We start from the raw sequence: 24,372 nt of genomic DNA on the forward strand, positions 1-24,372 counted from the left end.
AAAATCTCTATATGTTGTGCTTTTATATTACCTGTCATGTTCTTTGTCCACGAGATGATATCTGGCTCTGAATGCCACCAGGTGAGCATAATACGCTGGTGCAGGTATAGAAACAGATCGTGTACAGCGCACATAAGTGTGGCAGAGCTGGTAAGTTAGCAGCTGAAGTTCATCTGCAGTAAAGCAGTTATCATCCCATAAAACATGATAGTGTGAAGGACGGCTGGTACCCTGTAGAGAAGGCAATGGCATATTCTGTTCATTTTCTTTTCTTTTTAAAGATTTTTTATTTATTTGACAGAGAGACACACAGCGAGAGAGGGAACACAAGCAGGGGGAGTGGGAGAGGGAGAAGCAGGCCTCCCACTGAGCAGGAAGCCCGATGCGAGGCTCAATCTCAGGACCCTGGGATCATGACCTGAGCCGAAGGCAGACGCTTAACGAATGAGCCACCCAGGCGCCCCATATCTGTTGATTTTTAAATTTTTAAATAAATACTCAGCACAGACTAAGTTACATTAAAAAAACAGCTTTGTACATTAGTAAAATAAAACATATTCTAATTTAATAATTCATTCAAAACATTTAATTGTTCTGGGTATATATCCAAAAGAAATGAAAGCAGGGACTCAAAACAAATATCTGCATCCCTTGCTGAAAGCAGTATTATTCACAAGAGTGACAGGTGGAAGCAACCCACGTATCCAATGATGGGTGAATGGATAAATAACATGTGGCAGATCTGTCTATCTATCTATCTATCTATCTATCTATCTATCTATCTATCTATCTATCTAGACAGATAGATAAACACACACACACACACACACACACACACACAAAATGGACTATTATTCAGCCTTAAAAAGGAAGAAAGGTTCTTAAAAAAGGAAGAAAGTTCTGACACATGGATGAACTCTGATGATATCATGCTACATGAAATAAACCAGTCATAAAAGGACAACTATTGTATGATTCACTTGAGGTAACTGGAGAAGTCAATTTCAGAGACACAGAAAGTACAATGGTGGTTGCCAGTGGCCAGGGGAAGGGAGAATGGGGAGTCAGTGCTTGATGGGTACAGAGTGTCAGGGAAGATGAAAAGTTCTGGAGATAGATGGTGGTATGGCTGCACACAATGTGGATGTACTTAATGCGATAGGACTGTACACTCAGAAATGGTTAAAATGGTTAAGTTGTATGTGATGTAATTTTACTGCAATAAAAAACCGAAAACATTTAGTTGAATTCCTCTGTATTAGTTACTGTGTTAGCTAGGTACTGCAGATTCAAAGAAAAACAAAGTCAACGAAGTCAAAGGTTTCCTTTCTTTTGGAAAACGTAACTTAGTAGAGGAGATACAGTCTCTATATTACAAACAACTAATAAAAGCCATAGTACTACTGGCATATGAGAATACCAAAGGAAGTAACTCTTCTTCACCAAGGGGACAGTGAGATCTGGCCTTGTTTGGGCGGTCAGGGTGAGGGCACGCCAGAGAGAATAAACAGCCTTCCCAAAAGCACAGGGGGCATAACATTTCATGGTATATTTGGGGAATAGCTAACAGACCAGTATGAGCAGAGTATGGTGCATGAGGGAAAAAAGTCAAGTCTGGAATCAGATTGAATGACATGCTTAGGAATTTGGACTTTCATCTATCAGCAGCAGGGAAAGTACTGCACAGTTTTTTTGTTTTTGCTTTTTAACAGGAGAGACATTAGGTATGATGAGATTGGAGTTTTATAAAAGTAATAATAACACGGAAGCTGGATTAGAAATAGGAAGAGACTGAAAGCAAGGGGAGGGGCCAGGAGGCTGCTGCATTAGTTTGAGCACGAGATGATGACAGTCTGAAGTAAGGAAATGGCAGTGGCAAAGGAGAAAAGGAGAAAGATGAGATAGTACTTTAACAAATCATCATTTGTCAGACACTGCATCATTTGTCAGACACTGCAAGATTCTGGGGATACAATTCAAATTATTACCAGATCTTATCTCCCCCAAATTATACACTTATGATGCATTTATATTGTACATTCACACATTCCATATTTACTGAACACTCACTATATGCCGAGTCCTGTACTGGGTGACAGGCATGCAGTAATGAATGAGAAGGAGATATGGATGTGAGCTCTGATTGATAAAGGAGGGCATGTTAGATGGGGAAAGGGCATTTCAGGCACAGGGAAAAGATAGGGCAAAAATCCTACCTAAATGTGACTCACTCGGTTCTCTATCACTGTTCTTGTCCCAATCGCAATCATCTTTTGCCTGGACTATGTTAACAGACTCCTAGTTGAGGTCCCCAAGACCACTTTTACTCCCCAGTAGAATCTGTACTTTAGTAAGAGTGAATTAACGCGCACACACACACACAAACACACACACACACACACCCCTAATAATATTAATGCCCAGCTTAAAGCCTTTTAATGGCTTCCCAATGCACTCTGACTAAAATCCAGGTCCTTCTCTCTGCCCCCAGGCCCACACATCCAGCCCACGCTGGTCTCTCTAACCTACCTTAATGCTGTAGTCACAGCCTTATTTGATCCCCTCAATGGATAACGTTGTTTTCCACCAAAGAGCCTGTATGTGCCTCTGGCATGAATTTTCTTCCCTCTTCTTGGCTTGGTTAATAATTCCAACTTACTCCTCTTGATCTTACCTTAAATGTCATTTCTCAAAGAAGCTATTTGTGATCTCCCAATCTAAATCAGGACCCCACTAAAATCTCTCTTCCTGTCTTTACTTTTCCTTTATTGTGCTTATCCCAATTTATAAATATATATTTGTGAGATTACTTACTTAGTGTATGTGTCCCCCCATAAACTCTAAGAGGAAGGGACTGTATTTACTTGTTCACTCCGTACACATAGTATCAACACCTATCTTCTACGAGGTAGTAGACACAATAGATACCTGTTAATTGAATGGGTGAGTAGCATCTGCCTTTTGGGACTTATAGACTACAGGAAGGGGGAGAGAAACAAAAGCATGGTTACAGTGCTGTCTAATGAATGCAACAAAGAGGTATGCACAGGGCGCTCAGGCAGTGCAGAGGACGGGCATTTGTCTTGGGGAAGGATATAACAAAGGCTCTGGGAGGAGGTGATGCCCAAGATGGGTCTTAAAGGATGAACAGGAGTAAGTTAGGAAAGGAATAATTAAGGTCAGCAAGCAACACGGGCAGGGGAGAGTTATGAGAACTACCTAAAAATAGTTTAGAGTGGCTGCAGTCAGGTTGTGTTTATGTGTGTTTGTGTTTGTGTCTGTGAAAGGGAGGAGATAATTGAGGAAGAGAAAAAGAGAGGGAAGGAGGAGCAGCAGGAAAGAGTGGGAGAAAAAAGCAAGACAGACTGAGGGTACAGCAGAAGTGAAGGGAGTAGGAGGCAAACAGCAAGAATTGAGTCTATATATTGTCCTAAGAAAATGAGACTTCACCTTCAATGGCTAGGAGATGAATGACAAGGTCTTACCTATGTTTTAATCAATCTGAGGGAGAACAGATTAGATGAGGGCACACTGAGGATCATTCTGCAATTGTACAGGAAAGTAATAATGAGAGCTGGAGCTAAGCAGAGGAAGTGCAGATGAGAAGGATCTGAGAGGGAGAAGATAAATTCTACAGGGCTGAGGGGTTGCTTAGATACGGGTGGCAGGTGAGAGGGCGCAGTCAAAAAGCAACCTCAAGGTCTAGAAACCAGGAGAAAAGTTGTGTCTGTAAGAAGAGATTTCAAAGTCATACACATTATTGAAACTTAAAAATTTAAACCAAACCAAGAACAAATGGAAAGGCAAGATGAAAGCAGAAAAATGTGTGTGGAAGTCAAATGGCGGATGGTGTCGATGAGTGAGTGACAACAGTATCGCAGGCTGCAGAGCTCAAGGAGCAGCAGCGGCAGGCTGCTGTGAACTGAAGAGGAAACAGCCAAGGGTAGTCTTTTCTGTTCTTAATGTAAACATTCTCCAGAAGTACAGACATACAGAGAAAAGCCCATGGACCATAAGTGTACAGAATGAGGACTGTTCACAAAGTAAAAATACCTATGAAACCAGCACCAGAATCAAGAAATTAAACATTAACTACAACCATGAAGCCACTTGGTGGCCTTTCCTGGTCACCACACCCTACCTACCCTGCTCTTGGTAACCGGACTTTTCACAATACAGGTAATATTTAAGATTATGTCTGCTTTTGAACTTTATAATAAATAGCATCATAGGTATATGTCCTCTGGGTCTGATATCCTTGGTTTGACACTGTGTTTGTGAAATCCATCCACATTGTTGCATCATTCTCTTTGTTGTAGGATATTCTGTTATATAAATATACACTATTTATTAATCCAATCTATTGAAGATGGGCATCTGGACTGTTTGTAGTTTTTGACTACGACCAGTGCTACCAAAATTAATGTACTATCTTTTGGTGAACACAGATATGCATTTCTGTTGGCTATCCTGGAGTAGAGATCCTGGGTCACAGAGCATGCATATATTTAACTTCAGTAGATGACAGTTTTCAAATATGGTCATGTTAATTTACACTCCCACTGGCAAAATGTGAAGTTTCAATTGTTCTATATCCTTACATTACTTGTCTCTTTAAATTTCAGGCGAGGGTCCTTAGGCTATTGTTTTAAGAACAGTTTAGTTAAAAATGAAAGAAAAATACGGGAGAATAACTTGAAGGGAACTGTATTTTAGGACAGGGCAACTGTAATCTAAGGGAATGGAATCAGAAGCTTCGAACAGACTGAAGACACAAGAAAGAGGATAACTGGTGAACTAAGACCAACTCAAGGCAGGCCAGAGCAAACGCGAACAACAGTACATATGGAACCTTTTTTCCTGCAAGAAAGGAAAGACATGACTGACAGTATAATTTCTTACTGAGGTAAAAGGAAGAGGTCGTGTGCTCAGTGTCAGGGTGAAAGACCAAGGTTAGGGACTCATGGAAAATGGTAGTACGAGCTAACAAAGGAGGAGTCACAGGATTGTTAAACAATAGTGAAGGATATCTTCGAAGTTTTGGTGATTTATGCTAGGAAGTTATAATTTAGGACACTGCTTGCTCTGATTCCTGAATGGGGAGCACTTACCTCTTTAGAAGAACTCCCTTTGGGGGCTCAGAGGGGTCATATGTGCCACCCAGTTAATACGTTTCTAATAGTATGTCAAGTGAGTCCCGTCCTCAGCCCCCCCGCCGCCCTGGAATTTCAACTAAGGCCCAAAGCAGAGGATTAAAGATGCTAGGTATCCCACAGTCTGAAGAGCTACCAATCTTTGCAGCCAGCCACCTCCCCTCAAGGGCTCACTGAGAGGAGACAGTTCAGGACAGGTTTTTATCATTAATACCCTGGCTCTGGCCTCTTCTCAGCTAATCCCCATCCTCCCAGTAGGGGAAGAGAGTGATTAGGGTTTTGTGAAAACATGGAATTTTAGTTGTAAGGAAAGGTATGCTCTCTCCGATGAAGACATGTAAGGGGGACTCCAAGAGAATCAATTATAAAGATAAGAGCCTAGGGTGCCTGGGTGGCTCAGCCAGTTGAGTGGCTGAGCGACCAACTGTTGGTTTTGGCTCAGGTTGTCATCTCAGGGCCGGGAGATCGAGCCCCACCATGGGCTCAGTGCTTGGTACACAGTCTGCTTGAGATTCTCTCCCTTACCTTCTCCCTCCCCTCTACCCCTCTGTCCACTCATGCATGCTCTCTCAAATAAATAAAATCTATTTTATTTAAATATATATAGATATTTTATATATAAAAATTTATACTATATATAAATAAGTCTATTTATTTGAGAGAGAGTGTGCATGCACATAGGCATGAGCTGGGGGAGGGGCAGAGGGAGAGGGATAAAGAGACTCTCCACTGAGTGGGAAAACCCATGTGGGGCTCGATCCCAGGACCCTGAGATCATGACCTGAGCTGAAGTAAGATGCTTAACCAACTGAGCCACCAAGGCACCCCATAAATAAAATCTTAAAAAAAAAAAAATAAAGATAAGAGACTGCTGGAAAGGGAGACTATCATCTCATGCCCCAGCCGGATGCTTCCTGAGCTCTGAGCCCACAGGCCCACTCTACCAACTCCACAGGGCTAGAATGGTGAGAATTCTTGGAAAGAGTTGGGAGCCTAAAGCAATGAAAGTGAGCAGAAGAGCAGGAGCTATGGAGCCACACGATGGGATATGTAACCTAAAGGAAGAGTGTATACCATTGATGGAGCCCAAGAAAGACACTGCGGCCCTTTGAGGGTCCTCAACCCCAAGGCTATGGCATCAGAAAGAATCAGAATGGACTACAGAAAGGCTCCGTCAGCTCCTCACCACCAGAAGGCTGACAGTCAGGAGTTCTAGATGAGTTAGAGTCCTAGAAGGAGGAAGGGAAAGAGGTATCTCAGAGTCAGGCCATGGTCCTCACCTCTACTCAAAGTTACCAGGACCAAAGCTCTAGCCTGTCCTGGGCAGGTGAAGGGTGAAAGGGAGTAGCAAGCTTTGACTTCATTTATACATTTAAGTTTTAAAAATGAGTGGGAGGGGCGTCTGTGTGGCTCAATTGGTTAAAGTCTGCCCTCGGCTCCGGTTGTGATCTGCTTCTCTCTCTGCCCCGCCCCTCCCTCGTGCTCTTTCGTTCTCTGTCTGAAATAAATAAAAATTTAAAAAAATGAGTGGGAATTTTACCTCAAAATAAAATGGGGAAGGGAGAAAATAACACCAATAAGATCAGTAAGTGTCAAGAAGTTATGGAATTTGGCTAAAATGTTGTTGAAGGATCTGTTAATCACGGATAAAAATAGTGACATGAAAAATAATCTCTTATACTGGCTAGAAATGATTGGATTTTTAATTTTAGCTGGTAAAAAAACAAGACTCCTGTTTTTGATCTCTGAGAGTTTAAAAAATTCTAATAAAGCTGGGAAGAAGTGTAAAAACCACCTTTAGTCCTTGTGAAATATTCCTGGTTATTTGCTGACTAAAGCAAAATTTCAATTTGGGGTCCTAGAGGAAAACTGGTCCTTAAAATTTCTGGTTAATAAACTATGGAAATATCCCTGTCTTTAAGACTCATAATGACCACTTGCGTATGAGTGGTATCCAAAAACTGTAGAGTGAAAAATCTTTTTAGCCAGCATTTCCAGAATTCATCTGAACAGAGTATCTTTTTTTCTACTCTACAATATTTATTGAGAAGTCATAGCAGCAGTGTTCTGTGAGATACATGGATGGAAACATTAGGATAAAAATATGTGCTCCAGTTTTACAGATTTTCTCTCTGGAGGTACTTTTAACTTTTGGTTTGCTAATTGACTGTTACCACTCATAGTGAAAATGTACAACATTGATTATGAAGAGGAGCAGATATAAGAACAGAGATAAATGAGTGGGATAATTTTAAAGCTGTAAGAGTGGAACGGGGGTTAGTGTATGTACAACATACAAAGCTTTAAGACACAGCTGTTCAGTACAGGATATCTTCCTGCAATTGATTTATTTTTATTATTTTATTTTATTTTTAAAAAAGATTTATTAATTTATTTATTTGACAGAGATAGAGACAGCCAGCGAGAGAGGGAACACAAGCAGGGGGAGTGGGAGAGGAAGAAGCAGGCTCCTAGAGGAGGAACCTGATGTGGGGCTCGATCCCATAAATGCTGGGATCACGCCCTGAGCCGAAGGCAGACGCTTAACCACTGTTCCACCCAGGCGCCCCTATTATTTTAGTTTTTAAAGATTTTAGTTATTTACTTGAGAGACAGAGAGAAAGCACAAGCTGGGGGGACAGGCAGCGGGAGAAGCAGACTCCCCGCTGATCAGGGGGCTCGACACAGGGCTTGATTCCAGGACCCTGAGATCATGACCTGAGCCGAAGGCAGATGCCTAACCGAGAGCCAGCCAGGCGCCCCTGCAATCTGTTTTAATCAATGGCAAGTAACCTAAAATAGTTTTGGGCTACATTCTCTCAGACATCCAAGAACATGGATTCACTGTGCTGCTGCACTGAATTAAAGCTTATGTTCTACTAAGGAACAAAGCTAACAAATTAACAAAACGATTTTATGAAAAGAATAAGACTTAAAATTATTTAACTGAAACTTAAAGTTGTAAATCTACAATTAAACTTGTTCATATCCTCAATATCTGCCAGTAAATGCCAAAATTTTCTGTGATGTATTATTATCAAAAATAAGCAAATGTCAAAGGAAGAATCAGGTATATTAAATTTTTTTTGAAATTTTAGATTAAACTGAGGACTCAGTTTGGGGAGATTCATTTTATTAGACTATTTATATTCTGGTATTTTCATAGAAATAAGCCCCTAACTCAAGGTAAAGAAGGGGAAGAAATTTATTTACTCAGAGTTTCACCTATTTCATGTGTAAACAATCTGGATGCAGAGAATGTGTTTCTTTCTCCTTTTTCTAAGATTTAAAAAAAACAGACATAAGAATGGAAGTTCCTGAATTAGACCATTTCACCCAAAGAGTAGGCTTACCTGTATTCCAGCATGGCTACAGAGGTAAAAATCAAACTCATATGGGTGTGTAATATCTGTATCAACTGTTGTTCCAGCTGGGATATTGCCACTTCTTCCAACCTAGATTTGTTTGGTCAAAGTTTAAACAAACAGGACAAAGGTAAAGAATGTATCTGAAAGCACTTTTGAAAATATATAAATATATATAGGCTGATCCCGTATTTCACTACTTTCAGCTTCAAATATCACTTGAGCAGGCATTAATAGCAGCCCCGAATCTAGTCCTGGTTCCTGTTCTTCCATGTTGCTGACAGTGAGAGCTGATAAACAACAAAGAGTTACTAGTGCCTACTGGTGCTTAGCGAGTAGGTGATCCCAATATGGGTGGAACACTTAGGAAATCTTTTAAAAAATTACTTTAACTGCTCCAATTTACGTACCTGGGAACAGCAGGTACTCTAGAATGTATAATTTATGAAAACTACCATTTTCCTTGGAGAACACTCTATTTTTAGAGAGAAAGAATGCTGACAATAACATCAACTGTAGTCACCACTTGTTAACCATATATGGGCCAGGCACATAACATACATTATTTCCAATCAAAAAGTCCTGTAAGTTAGGTATTATTCCCACATGTTTGGGAAGCTTGGGCTCAGGAATATGAAATAATTTGTTGAACAGCACACAATAAAAGGCAGAACTGGGAGTCAAATACAGAACTGACTGCAAAGGCCCTATTCCTTTTACTTCATACTAGCAGTTCAACATCTTGTAAGGAAATCCACACCATGCATAGCTATGATGTGAATATGAATGAAATGATTCAAAGTTTCTGATAACGAAAGGCTTCTAATGAAACACTTAAAAATGCATATGTAGTCTCACCTCTACCTCTTTATCCCTAAACACATTTAAATTCAGTAATTCTAAGTCTAGATTTACAAGGCTAACAAATTAGAAACTATTTTACTACTCAGATACTCTTTCTCCATACGAGGGACTACTATCAGGTAGTGGGGCTTGAGTTGTAGCTGTGTATACCAGCGAGCCTTCACCAAGTACAAAGCAAAAATAGTTCATAATCAACTAAATTATGCTTATTCTTAATATATAAATCAAATTAACACATATAAATCAAATTAACACATATAAAAAGTTTTTCTCTACTTACAGAAGGAGCAGAATGGGTTCATAGCACAGCTCCACCAGTTTCTAATTGTGCTATCTAGGGCACGGTACTTTACCTCTCTGTGCCTGATTCCTCATTTATAATTATCTCTCATCTATCAGTAGTAGTATTTAGAACAAAGATTAAAGAGATGTAGACAAATGAAGGACTAGCATGACTAAACATCAGATGTTAGTAATCATTAAATCTAACTTAGGTTTTCCTAGTCCTACTTTTGAAGAAATATTTGGTTTTCTAGGTACAAAAATGTACCTAGTAATTTGGGGTCAAACACCTTTAACAACCAGGAGACCATAATAAAAAACTCTCACTACTGTTATTAGAGAGGTGCTATAGGACAGTGATAATAAGTACTCTGGAGCCAGGCTGCCTGACCTGAGTCCAAGCTCTACCAATTACTAGCTTTATAACCCTGTTCTTTAACCTCATATGCCCCAGTTTCCGCCTGTGGAAAATGACAATAACAGTAAATACCTCATGACGTTGCGAAGATTAAATGAGTTATATTTATGACACATACCTAGAACAATGTCTGCTATTATTATTTCTCTTCCTCTATTATTTTTCTTTTTTCTTTTCCTCTATTATGACCACCATCACCACCTCTCTACAGCTACTAGCCAACCATTATTGAGTGCTTAGTATGTGCCAAGCACCATTTTGGATCATTACATAATTTAATTTACTTAATCCTTTTAACAATCCAATAAAGGAAAATATTAGTATCACCCGAACCTTGTTGGGAAGGAAACAGGCACAGAGATGTTAGGTTACTTTCCTGAAGTTACACGGAAAGTGTAAACAAAGACTAAATATATACCAAAGCAAAGATACACTCCTGTCTCTCTGTCTTTTCTGTGGAACCCTTTCCCCAAGGAGACACCAATACTTGCAATCCTCAGATTTTTCTGCTCCAAGGTTTGAAAGATGGGGGGCAAGATTGCTACTTGCTTATACTGCATGCAGACAAGATGACAAATTTCCCTAGGTATTTACCCCTCCTTCTCTAATCTTAAAAAAAAAAAAATCTGTGAATTTTAAAAGAAGCATTATTTAAAAGTTGGTTTGCATCAATTTCTACTAATCATTCTAGAAAGTCCCCAGCTTTTAAAAAACTAATTTTTACAAGATATTTAAAAAAATAAATGCACCTTTTCCCCTCTGAACATTTAAGACATACAGGAATTGAAAGAACATTTTTAAAACTATGAATTTCTTCACAATAACAAAAAGCATTAACGGGATTTTGAACACTTAGTGTTCACTTAGTGTTAACAGAAATTCTAGGAAGTTAAAAAGTAACAACCTATTTTGATGCTTCTCTACTCATAATGTGGTATGCTGAGATCTGCTACTATACCCTGGAACCTCTGCTGTTGGCAGAGAGCCTTTGTTTAGTGCTCTATGATCTATATGAGATAAGCCTGTTTTATAATAGTATTACAACAGATGTTAAGATTACCCTTTCTGTCCTATCAGCACAAAATAATCGAGTGTGATGTCTCTTCTGAACTACAATGTAGGTTATTCCAGGTTGATAGTCTTTCTCCAAACTGATGCAGGCTTCTCGAATTGCTAGTAGTTCATAATATAATACCTAGACGAGATGAAATGGAAAGATTTGATATAGTCAGCTGTTCTCTTATACATACTTCAAAGTAAGGTCATGATTTAGTTTCAGGATTTCTTAAGCTTATCATTTTACAGCTAAGTATAATCTCTAATCCATTTTAACTATTACCAGAGCATGATCTTAGCAATCAAGGCTTACAAATCCATTGTAAACATTTTAGAAGAGATAATCTAAGGAAGTATCAAATTTTGACTTTGGGAATTCTCAACCTAATTAAGACTTCTAACTTCAGAACTAGATACCATATTATAAACACAGTATCTGATTTGACCATAGTATAATGAAATCGCAGGCAACCAACCTGCCTAAACTGGCCCTCTGAAACACCATCCCGATAAAAGATGATACGAGTAGGTTTGAACCGAGTTGACTTATAAAACTGAATGAGAAGTTCTCGAACCATGGAGGCCAAGTCCTGGATGATCTCCTGTCGGGGTCTCTGAACTCTTACTGTGGCACAGTATCTGCTTGGGTGGGCGTCCATACTACCTACAACCTAGGTTGGAAAAAGTAAAGAAAAACAGAAATTAAGACCATCAAAACTACATCAATATGAATTTTACCACAAAAAAAATGAAAAAAAAGGACATGGATTTCATTTAAATTTGTACCTTATTATAACCTTATTATTTATTTTGAGAGTAATCTCGAGGTCATGAGTTCAAAACCCACATCGGGTGTAGAGATTACTTAAAAATAAAATCTTAAAAAAAAATAACAGGGGCGCCTGAGTGGCTCAGTCGGTTAAGCGTCTGCCTTCAGCTTAGGTCATGATCCCAGGGTCCTGGGATCAAGCCCCGCATTGGGCTCCCTGCTCCACAGGGAGACTGCTTCTCCTTCCTCCTTGCTCCTGCTCTCTCTCCCTGCTCCTGCTCTCTCTCTTGCTCTCTCTCATATAAATAAAATCTTAAAAAAAAAAAAAACAACCAATAAACTATATTCCCGTAAGTAGGCTGCACTTTACATTTTAAAAAAAATCTGTTTTTATTTTTAAACTCTATGGCCAAAGTGGGGCTCAAACTCGTGACCCTGAGATCGTCACATGCTCTACTGGCAAAGCCAGCCAGGCGCCCCTGTACTTTACACTTAATAAGATTCTAAGTTATAGATGTTGATGGTATATTTAAAGATTAGTAAGAAAAGAAAAGAGATAGGAAGACATTCATAAGGAGAATAAGAAAAAGGAGGTAAGAGGACCCATTCAAACCCTGAATTTCTCTTTATATCTTTTATACTTTAGCAAACCACCCCAGAAGCCATACTTAAGACTCTGAAACATCATCTTCGAATTGTTAAGCTTCGTAAACTTTAAAAGATTTTTTCCTTTCTTACTGCAACATCCTAGACCAGAGGCTTGAATCCACAGTCCCTCTTATTGCATTGTGTTCGTGTTCTGCATCCAGTCCTTAAAGATGTTAATCTTGGTTCTGAGAGTAGCTATCTTAATTTTCTCTGTGTGTGTACTGTTTAATATTATTACGTGTTTGGAGTAAAGGAAGCTTCGAAGCATGAACTAAAAATTCACCTTGACTACAGTTGCTCACAGACCTACTGGAGAATGGTCTCTGGAACCCAAATATCTTTACAGTGTCTATACACCACTTTGATCAGACCCAAGGCTGAGACCAGGTGGACGCTCTGCCCCCAGTTTCTCTTTCTTCCAGGGTAGTATTTATACTAGTACTTCAAAAGTGGAAGTCTGCACCCCATGCTCACTGTAGCATTATTTACAGTAGCCAAAATGTGGAAACAATCTATGTGTCCACCAATGGATGAATGGATAAAAAAAATGTGGCATATATACACAGTGGAATATTATTCAGTTACAAAAAGAATGAAATCTTGCCATTTGTACAAACATGGATGGACCTTGAGGGCATTATGCTAAGTGAAAAAAGTCAGACAGATAGACAAAGACAAATACCATATGACCTCACTTATATGTGGAATAAAACAAAACACAACAAAACAAAAACAACCGAGCTCACAGATACAGTGAACGAAATGGTAGTTGCCAGAGGCAGGAGTGGGTGATGGATGAAATGGGGAAGGGGGTCGAAAGGTACAAACTTCCAGTTAAAAAATAAATTATGTCATTGAGATGTACTGTATAGTATGCAGTATAATGACTATCATTAATAAAACTGTACTGAATATTTGAAAATTGCTAATAGTAAATCTTAAAAGTTCTCATCACAAGAAAAAATATTTTGTAATTATGTATGGTGACAGATGTTAATTAGATATATTACGGTCATCTTTTAAAAATATATACATATATTGAATCATTATGCTGCACACCTAAAACTAATATATGTCAGTTAAACCTCAATTAAAAATAAATAAAAATAGTACTTCAAAAGAGTACTTAACTTCCTGTCAGTAATTTAATGACTTATTTTTTTTTTTAAGATTTTATTTATTTATTTGACAAAGAGAGAGACAGCCAGCGAGAGAGGGAACACAAGCAGGGGGAGTGGGAGAGGAAGAAGCAGGCTCCCAGCAGAGGAGCCCGATGCGGGACTCGATCCCAGAACGCCGGGATCACGCCCTGAGCCGAAGGCAGACGCTTAACGACTGAGCCACCCAGGCGCCCCAATTTAATGACTTATTACTTGAAACCAAAATATGGAAAATTCTTATATTTCTCTTCTGTGTTAGGTCAGACTAGAAAATAATCAAGAGTTTTTTTAAAAAAATGAACCAGAACTTGCCTACCACGTACAAGGGATTGTATCTGCTTTTTCTTTATCTTCTATAGGTTAAAAAAAAAAAAAAAAAAAAAAGGAACTCTAGCCGTTTCTTTCCTCTGCATGGTATCTCACTACTAAAAAAATAAATCTATACCCCTCTGATGGCACAAACAGCCAAACAAAAGCTTACTGGCCTCACAATCTGCTATGCTACACTCCAATTTCCTACATTTCTCAACATTCTCAAAACACACCAGCTTTTTGCAATCTAAATTTTAACTTATATTGCTATTAAATATCTATTAAACTATGTGGCATTTATTACTTAGATTTGTTTTTCACACTGGTCTTTAAGTTCTTGGGAATAAAGCCATAGAGCAAAAAGAATCAATTAATAAATTCTATTTAATGATAAAAGAAAGTGGGTATTTGTTAGAAATGGATTTAGTAGAAAAGGACGATGACTACCCAGAAGTCCAACAGTCCAACTATGCTAAAACTTTCTTGGAAAACAGACCGCAAAATAGCAAATCCAAAGTCTTTTGAATTTCTTCTTTGAAAAAATAATTCCTTTTTCTATAAGAACATTTTTATGAATATCAGAAGTGGCTCCATAGTACCTCTAGGACATCTGAAATGACAATTCATGTGTAACTATAAGAATAAAAAGCAACAGAATTTTTTTTTAAAAGACTTTATTTTTCAAAAGATTTTATTTATTTGAGAGAGAAAGAGAGAGAGAACAAACACAAGCAGGGGGAGAGGGAAGGGAGAAGCAGATTCCTTGCCGAGCAGGGAGCTCAACACAGACCTCAATCCTAAGACTCTGGGATCACGACCTGAGCTGAAGGTAGATACTTAACCAACTGAGCCATCCAGGCACCCCAAATATTTATTTATTTAAGAAAGAAAAGAGAGAGAGCTCAAGTGGGCACGTGCATGAGTAGGGGGAGGGGTAGAGGGAGAGAATCTCCAAGCAGACTCCCCCCTGAGTGCGGAGCCCTACTCAGGGCTCTATCTCAGGACCCATGAGATCATGACCTGAGAAGAAACCAAGAGTCGGATGCTCAACCAACTGAGCCACCCAGGTGCCCCAAGCAATATAATTTCCTCCACTAATGAAAATAGCTTGGGAATCTTAGGTGAAAATTTTAACATTACTATCATTTTTATGGATAAATAAAATGTATCAGATTGTTAAAACTTAAAATTTATGTAAAGATTGTAATGGGTGACAGAAAAAATATGTAAAAAGTTTACAGTTTAATTTCTGAAATTTATCAAGTATGCTTAAAATATGTTGACATTTAAAAAATGTTGGCATTTTTAAAAAAGCAAGCAATTTCAAGTTGGGTAAAAAAATTATCTGGCTTTCTGAAGTTTGTAAGAAATACACTTAGGGGCGCCTGGGTGGCTCAGTCCATTAAGTGGCTGACTCCTGGTTTCAGCTCAGGTCACAATCTGTGGGTCATGAGATTGAGCCCCTCGATGGGCTCCACGCTCAGTGTGGAGTCTGCTTGAGATTCTTTTCCCCTCCCTGCTTGACATTCTTTTCCTCCTCTCCTTCTCCTCTCCCTGCTCATGTGCTCTCTCTCTCTCTAAAATAAATGAATAAAATCTTAAAAAAAAAAAAAACACTTAAAAGAACTTATACAGAAACTTTACCAAACATAGAGGTGGGCAAAGATATAAAAGGCAAATGTTAAAAGGAGGAGTGGCAGTATTAAGATTTTTTTTTTTATTTGAGAGAGAGAGAGAGAGAGAAAGTACAAGCACAACCTCCCGCTGAGCAGGGAGTCCAAATGGGGCTCAACCCCAGGACCCCAGGACCATGACCTGAGCTGAAGGCAGACGCTTCACCAACTGAGCCACCCTGGTGCCCGGAGTGGCAGTATTAAAACAAAGAATTACGGTGAAAAAGTATTAGATTGGACAAAGGTAGAAGATATTTTACACTGGAAAAAAATGTAATCTACCAAGCTTTTATGCAATTCATCTTTCTGTAACAAAGACGCTACTGAAATACCTAAACTCTTGGAACAAAAACTAACTGAAAATATATAATCATAGGCCAAATAGATAAATTAAAGTAGGAAACAAAAGACTTGAGTAATACAATTAATAAGCTTCATTTAATAAATATATATGTAACTTGTAGCCCCCGAACCAGAGAATGATCATTCTTTTAAAAAATCCAAAGAATATTTGAAAGTTGATTCTACATATATATATTTATAAAAGTTGGTTTCAAAGACAGTGTCACTAAAATTCAAAAAGCTGAAACCAAAATGATCATTTAAACTTTAGACAAGATAAACCTGCCTAATGATACTTACAGCAGCAATCGAAGGCTTCTTCCCATCACCAGCTGGTGGATGAGTGACATCTGCTCCCAAAAAGATCACTGGTTGCTGGAACACAGAAGGTCTTAAACACATTTTTTAAAAGAGTTAGATAATTCATTTTTTTCATTATGCATCTGTTTATACTACTGCAACACAACTGCAAGCTGCTGACACAGCACAGAGACAGCCTCAAAGGCCTGAACTACTGCTTTAGTCTCTTGATTCATGAATTCCTAACTCAATGAAGTAAAAGCTTTCACAAGTCTATCAAATGTCTTAATTCAGAGCAATTTTCTGCTTTAAGCAGTGGTGCTGGTGGTTGTAAAGGGATAGCATTCCTCATAATAGGCATAAAATGATAAACTTCCTCATTTTTTTTTTTGAAGATTTTATTTATTTATTTGACAGAGAGAAAGACAGCCAGCGAGAGAGGAAACACAAGCAGGGGGGAGTGGGAGAGGAAGAAGCAGGCTCATAGCGGAAGAGCCTGATGTGGGGCTTGATCCCACAACGCCGGGATCATGCCCTGAGCCGAAGGCAGACGCTTAACCGCTGTGCCAACCAGGTGCCCCAAACTTCCTCATATTAATCCACCAGCTTGTACCAATCTTTCTGTAATCCACTTACATTTAAACTATGTAATCTCTCAATGAGAAAAAGAATCATTAAACTTTACACTGAAAAGGATCATGGGAACCTACTGCTCTCCCTCCCCTGGCCAAAAGTATAAATTTGAGAATGTATTAAAGTAGCTAGCTATTCATCTGATTTAAAAAACTATATCCTTTAAGATTCAAGTGACTGTCTCTCAGTTTGTAGCCTTGGTGATAAAATTCTGTATCCATCTCATTTATGAATCTCTTCTATTTAAACAGGAACAGGAAGTAGAGGAAAAACAGGAAAAAAAGGGATTTTGTGTTAAATACACGAGTCTATCCTTATTCTAACGCTTACTTGTGGTGCACACTGGTCAAAATATTTAACTTTTTAAAGCCCTAGTTCCTTCAACTACTAAAAGGAAACCTATTGTCCAATTCTTCAAATAACAACCTCTTCCCCAGCACCTGTTTCTATCATTATGTCACACTTGCTAAGAGCTCTTAGACATGAAGGAGATTCAACAGTAAAACCTATTGTCCCACTGACTGCAGCAGGGATTGATATGGCTTACTTACCTGATGTACTTAATTCATATGTCCCACCCAAGACCCTCCCTTCTTTTCTTACTTGCTAGGTGAGTGAGCAGCCTCACTCAGGTTGAAGATGACGATCAAATAATGAGAAACTTTGTTAAGAGGAGCTCTCCAGAGAAATAAATAAAGCTCTCAATAGTTTCTAGCTAGGCAGGAGGTTCTCTGCATATACTAAATAAAAATGGAGGAGGGAGGAGATGTTCACGAGGGATTCGCTTAATCTTGCCTGAAATTCTTTTCTAAAATGTTTACTTATCCTCCATAGCAAGAATCATCAAGACTGTCTCTTACACTAATCTTAGATATGGCAATATACAGAAAAATTAGGATATGGAAAATAATTAAAATTTAATTAAGTGATTAGCTTATCTTACCTTTGATGAGGTACAAGAATATTATTGATCCCTCCGAGTTTAACATTTATCTTTAGGCACAGGTTTGAGAGAGTTTGAGGAGATGTTTTTATTACATTCTTGACTTGGACACACTGCGTGGCCATACCCAAAAGTGTATCTCCTACACGTTTCACTTCCGCTATGGAACAAATGCAAATACCTCTAGTTAGAAAAAAGGTCAAACTTTATTGAAAATTAAGCTACGATATTTCCCCCCTTGAAATACACCATCATATTATAGGACACTAAAAATTGTAACAATACTAAAATAATGCTGTTAAAATTTAAAGTATACTGCCTTGAAGATCAGCTTAACATTTAGTGATAATTTTCCCAGTTGTTTTATTCTTTAGATATGAAAGTATATTTTTGTCATCATAAAAACAGCATAGCTATAATAACCGGAAAACCAGAAACAAAAATACACATAATCCCTTGTTAGCATTTTATTGCAATTTCTTCCAGTAATTTTCTCATTTATATTATTTTAATGCAATTATACGCATAGTATACTTATAACTTTCAATCTTATTTTCCAACTTCTAATTTAAAAATAGAGTCTTTACAGTGTACAGAATAAAAGGCCCCTATAACTTTCCTCCTCTTTGCCATTATAACTACCATAAAGAGTTCAGTATACATACCTTTTTTCTTATAAAACACATGGAAAACATTTTAAAACCAAAGCTGCATTCTATTTTGCAAATTGTCATTTTCACTCAATAATACAGTATGTTCTGAATCTTAATATGTAAGTTGCTCTTATTCGTAGCAATAGCAGTTAGTCTGTTTTTAAATGCCATTTTAGCTAACCAGTCATACACTGATAGGTTTTAAGCCTGTTCCAGGTTTTCATTGTTTTTTTTTTGTTTTGTTTTAAGATTTTATTTATTTGACAAAGAAAGCGAGAGATGGAAAACAAGCAAGGGGAGTGGGAGAGGGACAAGCAGGCTTCCCACTGAGCAGGGAGTCCGATGTGGGGCTCAATCCCAGGATCCCGGGATCATGACCTGAGTCGAAGGCAGACGCTTAACTGACTGAGCCACCCAGGTGCCCCCAGGTTTTCATTATTTCAAACAATGCTACAAATAATATCCTTGTATACTTATTTTTATTTGGTTATATAACTATAGCTTTAGGATAAATTTCTAAAGTAGAATTCAGGGACCAGAGGTATATATATTTAATGTTTTTGTAGATACTGACAAATTGCCCTCCAGAAAGGTTTGTTCATTCATTCATTCAACAAATATTTAATATGCACCTAATACATGCTAGTACTGTGTGAGGCTCTAAATATACAATGTCTCTGAAGAAGATATACAAATGGTTAATAGGCACATGAAAAGATGCTCCACATCACTAATTAAGAAATGGAAATCAAAACCACAAGGAGATACCACTTCACACCCATTAGGATGGTTATTATCAAAACGAAAAAACAAAAGAAAATAAGTGTTGCTAGGATACGGAAACACTGGAACCTTTGTACATTACTGGTAGGAATGCAAAATGGTGCAGCTGCTGTAAAAAAAAATAGATACAGTTGACTTGAACAGCACCATCAATTAACTGAATCTAAAAGACATTTATAAAATACTTCATTCAGTAATAGCAAGAACACACATTCTTCTCAAACTTACATGGAATATTCATCAAGATAGACCACATTATGGTCCAAAAACATACCTTAACAAATTTAAAAGAACAGAAATCATACAGAGTATGGTCTCAGACCACAATGGAATTAAACTAGAAATCAATAATAGAAAGACAGATGGGAAATCCCAATATATTTGTATATTAACATAATTCTGTGTAACATATGGATCAAAGAAGTCTTGAGAAATTTAACAATATTTTGAACTAAACGGAAATGGAACACAATTTATCAAAATTTTGTAGGATACAGGGTGCCTGGCTGACTTGGTAGAGCATGTGACTCTTGATCTCAGGGTCATGAGTTTGAGCCCCATGTTGGGTGTAGAGCTTACTTAAGAAAACAATTTTTTTGTGTGTGTGTGGGGGATGCAGTGAAAGCAGGGCTTAGAAGGAAATTTATGGTATTGAATTCACTATATTAGAAAAGAAGAAAGATCTAAAATCAATAATCTATGTTTTTACCTTAGGAAAATAGAGAAAGAAAAACAGACCTGGAACAAGCAAAAGGAAAGAAATACTAATAATCAGCAGAAGTCAATGAAACAGAAAATAAGAAATCAATAATCAATGAAACCAAAAAGTTGGTTATTTGAAAATATCATCGAAATTGATAAACATCCAGCCAGACTAAGGGAAAAAAAAAATAGAAGATATGAATTACTAATATTAGAAGTGAAAAAAAGGTCATCACTATTGGTCCCATGGGCATTTAAAGGATAATAAAAGAATATTATGAACGATAGGCCCACAAATTTGATAACTTATATGAAGTGGAACAATTCCTTGAATGACACTACCAAAACTCACAAAGAAGAAATAGAAAGTCTGAATGGGCCTGTTTCTTTTGAAGAAATTGAATCAGGGGTGCCTGAGTGGCTCAGTTGGGTAGGTGGCTGACTCTTGATCTCAGCTCAGGTCTTGATCTCAGGGTCATGAGTTCAAGCTCCATGTTTTTACTGAATTATTGAATCAATAATTTTTTAATCAATAATTAAGAACCTTCCAAAAAGAGAATACCAGGCCCAGATGGTTTCACTGATGAATTCTCCCAAGCATTTAAATAAGAAATGATACCAAATTCTCTACAATAACTTCTAGAAAACAGAAGCAGAGGGAATATTTTCTAACTTATTTTGAGGCCAACATTACCCTAATACCAAAACCAGATATACACATTACAAGAAAGGAAAGCTACAGGTTGATATCTTTAATAAACATACATGTAAAAATCCTCAACGTATTAGCAAATTGAATCCAACAATGTATAGTAATTATACACCATGACCAAGTGGGATTTAGCATGTGAAAATCAATTAATGCAACTGATCACATTAAGTGTCTAAGAAAGAAAAATCATGATCATATTGGTAGATACAAAGAAAGCATCTGACAAACTCCATCATGCATTCATGATAAAAACTCTCAGCAAAGTAGGATTAGAGGGGATCTTCCCCAACTCGGTAAAAAAAAAAAAAAAAAAGTACAAAAAACCTATAGCTAACATCATTCATACTGCTGAGAAACTAGATTCTTTCCCCTTAAAATCAGGAAGAATGCAAGGATGTCTCCTCTCCCCACTCCTATTCAACATCATACTGTTTTTTTTTTTTTTTTTTAACATCATACTGTTAACTCCTAGCTAACAAAAGGAAAAGGACCTAAAAGTATACAGACTGGGATGGAAGAAACAAAACTGTTCACAGAGTACATGACTGTCTAGGTAGAAAAATCCAAAAGAATTTTTTTTTTTAAAGATTTTATTTATTTATTTGACAGAGAGACAGCCAGCAAGAGAGGGAACACAGGCAGGGGGAGTGGGACAGGAAGAAGCAGGCTTCCAGCAGAGGAGCCTGATGTGGGGCTCGATCCCAGGACTCCAGGATCACGCCCGGAGCCGAAGGCAGACGCTTAACAACTGAGCCACCCAGGTGCCCCTCCAAAAGAATTTTTAAAAAGCCTCCTGGAACTAGAAACTACATGATACATGGAACTAGTAAGGGTTGCATGATACAAAGTAAATATACAAAAGTCAACTGCTTTCCTAAATACCAAAAATAAACAACTGGAATTTAAAATGAAAAACACAGTACCATTTATATTAGTACCAAAAGAAAAAAAAAAAGATATACTTAGGTATAAATCTAACAAAATGTGTACAGGATCTATAAAAAACTAGAAAACTTTGATAGAAGAAATCAAAGAAGCTCTAAACAGAGAGACAGTCCACCTTCAAGCACAGGAATATTTAACATTGTTAAGATGTCAATTCTTCCCAGCCTGACTGATAGATTCAATGTAAAGCCAATAAAAATCTCAGCAAGTTATCTTGTGGATATTGCAAAATCGTTCCAAAGTTTACATAGAGAGGCAAAAGACCTAGAATAGCTAACACAATAGTGAAGAACAAAGTCAGAGAACTGACACTACCTGATGTCAAGACTTACTAGAAAGCCACATTAATCAAGAGAGTGTAGTATTAGCATATTAACAGACATACAGACCAATCGAACAAAATAAAGAACCCAGAAACAGACTCACACAAATACAGTTAATTAATCTTTGACAAAGTAGCAAAGGCAATTTAATGGAGAAAGACAGCCTCTCAACAAATGGTACTGGAAAAAGCAGCCACATGCAAAAAAATGAATTTAGACACAGACCTTACATCTTTCACAAAAATTAACATCTTCCACAAAAATTAACTCAAAATGGGTTATAAACCTGTATGTAAAAACAAAACTATAAAACCACCAGAAAGTAATACAGAAGAAAACTCAGGTGACCTTGGGTTTGGCAATGAGTTTCTAATTATAACCCCCAAAACAAGATCTGTGAAAGAAAAAATTAATGAGTTGGACTTAAAGATGTTTGGTCTTTATTTTTTTTTAAAGATTTATTTATTTATTTATTTGACATAGAGACGGCCAGCGAGAGAGGGAACACAAGCAGGGGGAGTGGGAGAGGAAGAAGCAGGCTCCCATCGGAGAAGCCTGATGTGGGGCTCGATCCCTGAGCCGAAGGCAGACGCTTAACGACTGAGCCACCCAGGCGCCCCGGATGTTTGGTCTTTATTAACATCAGAAACTGTTAAGAGAATGAAAAGACAGGCCACAGACTGGGAGAAAATATATGCAAAATACATATATGATAAAGAACTTGAAACCAAAATATGCAAAGAACTCTTAAAACTGAAAAATAAGAAAACTCCCCCAACGTAAAAGTGGGCAAAAGTCTGGAATAGGCACTTTACTAAAGAAGAAATACAGACAGCAAATAAGAATATGAAAAGATGCTCAACATTTTGAGTCATTAGGGAATTGCAAATTAAAACAAGATACACCATACACTTATCAGAATGGCTGAAATCCAAAAATCTGATAATACCAAATGTTGACGAGGATGCAGTACGACAGGGAACACTCATTTGTTACTGGTGGGAATACAAAATGGTACAGAAATTTTTAAAAAGTTTAATTATTTAAGTAATCTCTACACCCCATGTGGGGCTTGAACTCACAACCCAGGGATCAAGAGTCTCATGCTCTTCTGACTGAGCCAGCCAGGCGTGCTGGTACAGCCATTTTGGAAGAAAATTTGGCAGTCTTACCATTTGATGAAGCATTTGAGCTCCTGCTTATTTACTAAAGTCAGTTGGAAACTTATGCCTACCCAAAAACCTATATATGAATGTTTATAGCAGCAGTACTCATAATTGCCAAAAACTGGAAGCAAGGTAAAAAAATAGGTGAATGGATAACAAACTGTGGTACAACCATACAATGGAATATTAGCAGTAAAAAGAAAATGACTTATCAAGACACGAAAAGACATGGAGGAACCTTAAATGCATTGCTAAGTGAAAGAAGCCAATTAGAAAAAGGTACATACTGTATGACTCCAACTCTACAACATCTTAGAAAAAGCAAAACTGTAGAGACATAAAAAGGCGAGGGGTTGTCAGGGTTTTGAGAGAGGGAGGGAGGGATGAATAGGTGGAGCACAGGGGATTTTTAGAGCAGTGAAACTATCCTTTATGATACTGTACATACATGATGTTATACATTTATCAAAACCCACAGATCTGTACAACACAAAGAGTGAATCTTAATGTATACTGTGGACAACATAATAATTTATCAGTACTGGTTCATTAAGCGAACCACACAATACAAGATGTTAGTAACACGGAAAACTGTGGGCAGGAGAAGGGGTAAGCATGTAGGAACTCTATGCGATCAGCTTAATTTTTCTGTAAATCTAAAACTTTTATTTTTTAAAGATTTTATTTATTTATTTGACACCAGAGGGAGAGAGAGCACAAGCAGGGGGAGCAGAGGAAGAGGGAGAAGCAGGCACCCCGCCGAGCATGGAGCCCCATGCAGGGCTTGATCCCAGGACCCTGGGATCATGACCTGAGCCGAAAGCAGACACTTAACTGACTGAGCCACCCAGGCACCCCAATCTAAAACTTTTAAAAAATAAAATTGAGTAACTAAAAAAAATCACTCTGGAAGCAGTGCAGAGAATGGACTGAAAAAGAACTACAGGAAATGCAGGCAAGAACACCAGTTTGGAGGCTATGGTAATACCAGCTTTCACACCCATGAACAGAGTATGAGAGTCTCTATTTATTTACCAAAATGGGTATTATGATTGTTAGTAAAAACTAACTTATTCTAGGAGGGCCTGGGTGGTTCAGTCAGTTAAGCGTCAGACTCTTGATTTCGGCTCACGTCATAATCTCAGGGTTGTGAGATTGAGTCCCGCATCT

The 24,372-nt window shown here is 37.9% G+C and overlaps 1 protein-coding gene across 6 annotated transcripts in view; it reads right to left on the minus strand.

The window, feature by feature from the left end:
* AGO3 (argonaute RISC catalytic component 3) overlaps positions 1-24,372 on the minus strand; it is a 125,748-nt gene that overhangs the window by 12,498 nt on the left and 88,878 nt on the right. For all 6 annotated transcript variants that reach the window (XM_045782422.2, XM_045782423.2, XM_087858685.1 and 3 more), the window contains 6 exons: positions 17,919-18,078; positions 16,343-16,433; positions 11,615-11,809; positions 11,143-11,277; positions 8,507-8,608; positions 32-231 (listed from right to left, as the gene is read on the minus strand). In XM_045782422.2, the coding sequence (XP_045638378.1) occupies positions 32-231; positions 8,507-8,608; positions 11,143-11,277; positions 11,615-11,809; positions 16,343-16,433; positions 17,919-18,078 (883 nt within the window). The remainder of the gene's footprint in view (positions 1-31; positions 232-8,506; positions 8,609-11,142; positions 11,278-11,614; positions 11,810-16,342; positions 16,434-17,918; positions 18,079-24,372) is intronic.

This window comes from Ursus americanus, chromosome 33, assembly GCF_024610735.1.
Source record: "Ursus americanus isolate L20-20 chromosome 33, mUrsAme1.1.p, whole genome shotgun sequence".
Classification (NCBI taxonomy): domain Eukaryota; kingdom Metazoa; phylum Chordata; class Mammalia; order Carnivora; family Ursidae; genus Ursus; species Ursus americanus.